General features: G+C 51.7%; 1 protein-coding gene across 1 annotated transcript; it reads left to right on the forward strand.

Annotated features, from left to right (window-relative positions):
• The first annotated feature begins 1799 nt into the window (after positions 1-1799).
• Positions 1800-4185, forward strand: LOC126540210 (uncharacterized). Its single transcript, XM_050187003.3, has one exon. It carries the CDS (start codon positions 2807-2809, stop codon positions 4160-4162), a length of 1356 nt encoding a protein of 451 aa, XP_050042960.1. The 5' UTR covers positions 1800-2806; the 3' UTR covers positions 4163-4185.
• The last annotated feature ends 3235 nt before the right edge of the window (positions 4186-7420 follow it).

Genomic DNA, 7420 nt, shown 5'->3' on the forward strand with positions numbered 1-7420 from the left:
CTGTTTCGAAGCTCGGCGTAGATCGCTTGGTCCGTTTCGTAGCTGTACGCCCTGTGCACCACCCCTCGCACCGAGTTGTCGGGCGCCGGAATGTATGTTGTCACACGCGTATCAAGCTTCTGCTGTGCATTCTGCAGCTTTGTGATATTGCAGTAGGCCTCGGCCCGTTGCCGGTTCGGGGTGCTGACCGTGATCGTGTTGGTGGGGTGGATCCTCACCTGTAGTCAGTAGGGAGGGCTTGGCGAACGTCGAGGTTGGCGGCGGCGCATACCGCGTCCGCGAGTACAGCTGGCCCAATTTCGGTCAGGTTGACGGCACCTTTCGGTCGACGAAAGACCACCTTGTAATCGTCCACTGGTAAGCGTGGCCTTGGTCGACGGTGCACGATCGGAGGCGGGCGGGCCCGTCGTCGCGGCATCGGTGTTGGCTCACCCTTTGGTGAGGCTTCTCCGTTGGCGGGCCTCGATGCGGCTCCGGTCCGGTGTCCATATCTCTGCTGCATGACCAGGGCCGTCTTCCAAGTCCCGTCGGACAGCTCGGATGGGCCAATGGTTTCGCCTTCTACCGCGTACTCCACGGTTGGTCTCGGTGAGGCAACAAATTTGCGTTTGTTTGTTATTTAGTAGACGACAAGAGACTAATTTTCCCGGCACAGTTGGTTCTTAAAGACATGGTACTGGAACTTTTCCGGTTGAGCCCGAGTTCACTGGAGCCCATTTTCGAGCCGCTGCGGCCGCATTTTGATGAAATATGAGGAGGCGATGAAAATGAAATAGGCGAGGAGGAACGTAGCCTCGAACCAGCGCGCTGCACCGCCACGGGAATGTGCGGATCCCGTTTTCTCTCAGCGACAGCTTGGAAAGGTAGCGGTTTAATTGCGAATTAGTGCGATCCTAACGGGTTCTGTCTGCGATTTCTGCGATGTCAGATGACTCAAGGTCGACGGGCTACCACTCTGCTGTATTCGGCTGCAAGAATAAATTTCGGAAGCAAGCGTGGAGTGCATATTCAGCCGCGGCGACTTCGAGGACACCGCCGCTGCGATAGCAGAGAAGCGTCTGCTTTGTATTGCGAGCATAAACAGAAAGGACTTGATGAAATCGCGCGTCTGTTCGGAATCTTTTGTTCCCAGTGAGCGCACGACGACGAACACGGAACTCGGCACAAATGATCAAGCTGGGATACGAAAGAAAGCCGAGCATTCGAGTCGGTCAACTATTGCGAAGATGAAGCTAACTTCGTGGACGCACATTAAACTTATTCTGTTCAAACGCGTTGCAAGATTATGATGCTTGGCAACCAACGTTCTGGTGGAAGTTGACCGATGACGCATTATGAAAACAGTACGTGACTAAGAAATAAAGGTGTGCTGTTTTGCATTCTGTGACCAAAGCCATGCTTACCGTGTGCCGGCGCCCTAGTTCACACGGGCTCTCCCGTGCTTCCGAAGCTCGCCGGCAAGCTGTCGAGTTCGCTCATCGTGCGCGGTATTACTGTAGAAAATAAAGTTGCTGTCGCAAAGAGTAGTTGTTCGTTTTTCAGCTCTCTCGAGTAGGCGAGGTGCGCTTGCACGCGCAGGCACCATTCGAGACCTAAGATTGTGCATAATCAACGCGTGCGAGTGTCTGGTTGATCGTGACATATTCGCAGCCACTGTCATCAGCTCACTTTATCCATGTTAACAGCCCTTTCGATCGAGTTATATCACAGTTCTTTATTTTGTAAAGCTTGATGCCCGGATGCCAGATAAACAATCTTCAGAAAAGCGTACCGCGAAAATTTTAGGAGCACGAAACTAAGCTGTGAAGACGCACTTCCTCTTCGCTTCGCTAAGAGCTTCGTACATCTTGGATTCGGATGTACGCTTGTGCGGCACACCGCATGGCACTCGGAGACACCTCTGATTGTTGTCACCTGAGTGATACCTTATTCGAATTCCAAGGCTAGACACACAACAATAACACGTTACGTGTATACGTCACGTGCACGGTGTTCACGTGTCGACAATGCTTAGACTTGACTTGCCTCCTATTCTATACTGTGGGCAGAGCTGCGGGAGCGCCTCTAAGCCCGTCACCGCTCGATATTGCGGCTATATCGAAGTTTAGCGACGACACGCTAAGAACTTCAAACGGCCTGCTGACACCTCTCGCGAAGGCGAGAAAACTTGCCACTCGTCGTCGACGGCACGTTCGCCGCGCACCCTCCAGCGCAATCGCAAAATGGCGGCGCCCTCAATAAAACGGTCTGAAGTTTTTTTTTTTTCTCATTTTTTCTCGTCTTCTTTTTTTTTTTTTAAAGGAGCCATTGGCTCGGCCTCGGCAAGCATGTAGTATGGACTACAATTACTAGTATGAACCACCGAACCATCGTTAATAGATACGTATGAACCATGTAGTACGTCACGGCTCGCGAGCATGCCAGTGTTGCTCGACTGTTATGCCCATTCGGGTCTAATATAAAAAAAATCAATTACAAATTACGTGCTGGCTCAAATGCCCTAAAATTTTGCCAACGTGTTTTGAACGCACAAGGATTACCCCAATAGGGAGTTTTAGGTTAGGGGACGCAAGCGACTGGCGTACGCAACGACCAGTACCGTGGCCCCTGGTGGTTGGGGTTATAGAGTTTGCTAGAAAAGTCTATTGTTGCGGTAGTGTTGTGCGTGTGGGTCACGAGTCGAACCTGGCACACATAGCCGGCAATTGTTTCGTCTGACACCCTAGTTCTCGCGTACGCAAGCAGCTAAAGAAACTCTATATTATGATCGGAAATTGAGTGTCGTGCTCTTTTAAAGAGTGTATATATGTTAAACCGTGCTCGAGCTCGTGGCAAACGAGATTGGTGTAGGCGCGTGGGCCTCATTCTAGGCCTCCTTGCGATGCAACAGCTCTTCAATGCCATGGCCGTCAATGCAGATTTACAGCAACAGCAGCAGCAGCACCACGGTTCTTCTGCTATCGGTCCTGCAAGCGGCTCTAACCGCAATGCTTGCAACGGTGGTATCGGCGGCGGCGGCAACAACGGCGGCGGTCACATCAAGGAGCCTAAGATTAACGCGTACATACTGTGGTCGCGCGCGCATCGGCGCAAGATCGTGCTGGAAAATCCCGACATGCACTACAAGGAGGTATCCAGTCGTCTGGGCGCCGAATGGAAGCAGCTAAACGAGGACGACAAGCGGCCGTTCACCGACGAGGCCACGCGGCTACGCGAGCAGCACAAGCGGGACTACCCGGACTACAAACAGCCTCGAAGCAAGCCCAAGCCTCCGACGTCCAAGAAGTCGGACCAGCCTTACGGCATGCCGGCCGGCGCGTACTACGTCACGGACTCGCACAGCGCCTACTTGCACCACCATAAGGGGATCGCCTTCTTTCACGACGCGTTCAACACAGCTGAGACAGCCGACGCTGCCCCGAGGGAGAACGTCTGGAGCGTGATGCCTGATCAGCAGCCGCAGCAGAGTTCGCCACATTGTTTCTCGAGCAGCCCGGCGCCGCCTGGCACCTACTCGCCTTGCCTTCCGGAAGTGAAGCCGCACAAGGCGGAACCCTACGAGGAACTGTGGGATCCCCTGCAGGCCTTCTTCCACGACGCGTTCAACACAGCTGAGACAGCCGACGCTGCCCCGTGGGAGAACGTCTGGAGCGTGATGCCTGATCAGCAGCCGCATCAGAGTTCGCCACATTGTTTCTCGAGCAGCCCGGCGCCGCCTGGCACCTACTCGCCTTGCCTTCCGGAAGTGAAGCCGTACGAGGCGGAACCCTACGAGGAACTGTGGGATCCCCTGCAGGCCTTCTTTCACGACGCGTTCAACACAGCTGAGACGGCCGACGCTGCCCCGTGGGAGAACGTCTGGAGCGTGATGCCTGATCAGCAGCCGCAGCAGAGTTCGCCACATTGTTTCTCGAGCAGCCCGGCGCCGCCTGGCACCTACTCGCCTTGCCTTCCGGAAGTGAAGCCGTACGAGGCGAAACCCTACGAGAAACTGTGGGATCCCGTGCACAGCGGACCGGGATCACTGTTCTCCGAAGTTTACGGAGTGTACCAAACCTCGGTACTCACCTCTACCGTTGTGTCGACCGGATACCCAGACGCGGCTGCCGCCACTGCCACCGCGTACACGTACGGCGGAGGACTCGGTTACACCAGAGAATAAAGAACCGTTACACCTCTGCCTGAGACCAGCGTCACGGGCTGCCTGTCAGCTCTTGGGCTTTGCTATACGCGGCCGTGCTTGGGTGCAAGCACGGCCGCGCACTGCAAGCCACTGTCTCATTACCACCAGCTCTTGTCCATTCTTCTGCATGGCCACAAAGCAATGTCACTGAATATAAATATCACCCATGGGGTTTCATGAAAGTTTGCATCCGCCCGAAAGTAGTATGGCTTCCAGCCAGAAAGACAACCGTGTAGTGTTCAGAAACTGTTATACAAACCGCCATTGCGGGGCAGTCGCTCTGCCAACTAGGTTAACTGATATGCTGGCAGATGGTAGAACTAGAACCACAGAAGTAACATTTGCAGAAAAAAAGCAGGGAAACTAAGTGTAAATTACGGAGCTGTACATTTTAATAAATAAACGAAGGATTGAGAAGAGATAGGCAAAATGGTAGACAATGATAGATGTAGTAAAACTTGATTATATCAAACAGTCTAGGTATGGTATGGTAAAAGTCTAATGAGGTCCTGCAGATCATGAGTCATCACGAAGTGGGCCGCTCCCACGTGGGAACCGTTGTGGGAACCACTATGTGGCCAAGCCTCTCGGCCACATCGTGGACCTGCTGGACAGCCCAGAGTTGATCAGCCAGAAGAGGGCTGTGGAGAACCGCCTCCCATCTGGCCAAGCTGTTATCTGTGATAGAGCATGACCAGGCACACCGCCAGGGCATGTGTTCTAACGTGGTTATTTCTCCACAATTGCGGTAAGTACCATCGGTGTAAGTATCTGGATAGGTTGTATGTAAGAGCGATGGATTGGGATATGTATTCGTTTGTAGTTAGCACTTGAGCTCGATTGATTGTCATCTCTTTCGAAACAGGGCAATGACAAATGGTCAGTCTAGGTGGTCATTTGTCATTGCCCTGTTTTGAAAGAGAGGATGATGAAGATGATAATCAATCATCATTGCATACATTGAGGAAGGAAATAAACAAGGAGAGAGAAATTACATCATGCAGCCAGCCTTGGCCAGCTAATTCTCCCTGAAGCCACAAACTTTGCACGCACATTGCACATCTATACACCAATCATACTGCCACTCAGCATTGCACACCAATAACTGCACGCTCAATGCCATCATCCGAACGTTCTGAACCCGATTCTCGCGGAATCAGCAAAACCTACAGAAATCGCACAAGTCGATGTACTGCAACGGCAGTTTCTAGCAATGCAACAAAGCATCCAGCAACTGGCAAGTGTAATTGAAGAAACACGGCTCACAAAAGATCAGTGACGCAAGAAAGTGAACACTGGCACAACAGGAAGTAGAGCAGGGACACCCTGCTGATCCACCCGTAAGCCAGAATGAATAGCAAAACCAACCACAGGAACGAAGACCCACTCTTAATCTGGTAATGGAATTGTCGCAGCTACAAATGCAAGCAAGGATCATTGAGACAGTACATAAGTAACGCCAAAACGACACCAAGCATAATCGCATTGCAGTAAACAGGCACACACCCAACTCAAACTGGCTACAGCACACATAGCACCATGCCTGAAAGCTGCGTGGCCACACTTGCAGCTAAGACGCTCACAACACACAATAGATGGCAGTGACGTTGATCATAATCTAATTGAGATCCTACTGCTTTAACGAGGCCGAAAGAGCTTTCTCATACTGAATATCTACAGCCCACCCAAGCAGAAGCAGGCCAAGTTTGACTACTTGATCACTAAAGCAATTGGCATAGCCACAATAGTCTGCTGATTGTAGGAGACTTCAACGCGGCTCACCAGGCATGGGGCTACACGACAGCCACATCAAAAGGCATTGCCCTCCAGTACACGATACAGCAGCACCGTCTCACCATCCTCACAGACCCCACATGCCCCACACGTCTAGGAAAGAGCATCTCTCGAAATACATGCCCTGACCTCACCCTTTAATCATCATTGGGAAGTGGGTACGCTACCAGCAGGCTGGAAGCACGCAGACATCATACTCATTCCTAAGCCAGGCAAACTCTCCAGCTTAGAAAATATGAGACCAATATCACTGACTTCATGTCTAGGCAAGCTTCTGGAACATGTCATTCTGAACCAACGTCAGCCTTACCTAGAATCCAGCGACCTCTTTCCTGAAACACTGTTTGGATTCCAGCCCCACCTTTCTACCCACAACATCCTCCTTCAGCTGAAGTAACGAGTCCTTGAGCAAATCTCACCACACAACAATGGAGCGATTCTAGCACTTGATCTCAAAGGCGCTTTCGACAATTTGGCTCACCATACCATCCTTACAAACCTAAGTTTCACAAACTGGTCCTAATACTTACAATTACATATGTGCCTTTCTAAGCAACCGCACGGCCACAATAGGCATTGGCTCACTCAGAACCCCGACGTTACCTACCCGCAACAAAGGAACCCCACAAGGTGCTGTTCTATCACCCACCCTTTTCAACATTGCTATGGTGAAATTACCTGACAACCTCAATGCAATACCAAGAATCGGGCATGCAATATATGCCGATGACACCACCAGCTGGACCACCACTGGTTCCAAAGGAGAGAAACAAGACGCCCTTCAACAAGCGACTGACGTCGTCCAGCAATATGCAAAAACAAGCTTCTCCGGTGCTCCCCCAAGAAGTCAGAACTATTAGTCCTTCGACAGAAATCACGAAGAAAGCTCAATGAAATACCCAACATCACACTCACCCTCGATGTCAAAGAAATACCCACAGTAAACCGCGTCGGCATTCTCGGCCTCCACATACAACAGGATGGCGGAGGCGAATACCCCATCCCACGACTCAAGTAGACCACCTTCTAAGTCATGCGAATGGTCAGCCGCATCACCGCCAAACAATACGGACTGAAAGAAGACAACACAACTCGTCCAGGCCCTGATAATCAGCCACATTGCCTACGCTACCCCGTACGTACCCCTCACTACCAAGGAGATGGATCGATTAGATGTACTTCTTCGGAAAGCATACAAGCAAGCGCTCGGCCTACCGCCGGGAACAGGGACACTCAAGATTGAAGCCCTAGGAGTCCATAATACAATAAGAGAAATTATAGATGCCCACCTCACAAGCCAACGAGAACGCCTAGCCCTCACACCAACAGGAAGAATAGTCCTAACGCCCTAGGCTACCCCACACACGGCAAAGGCCACGAACAAGCAATCCACCTGGCCCCCAATTTCAGGGAGCACATCAAGGTAGCCCCTATCCTCGGAAG

This window comes from Dermacentor andersoni, chromosome 3 (assembly GCF_023375885.2).
Source record: "Dermacentor andersoni chromosome 3, qqDerAnde1_hic_scaffold, whole genome shotgun sequence".
Taxonomy (NCBI): Eukaryota; Metazoa; Arthropoda; class Arachnida; order Ixodida; family Ixodidae; genus Dermacentor; species Dermacentor andersoni.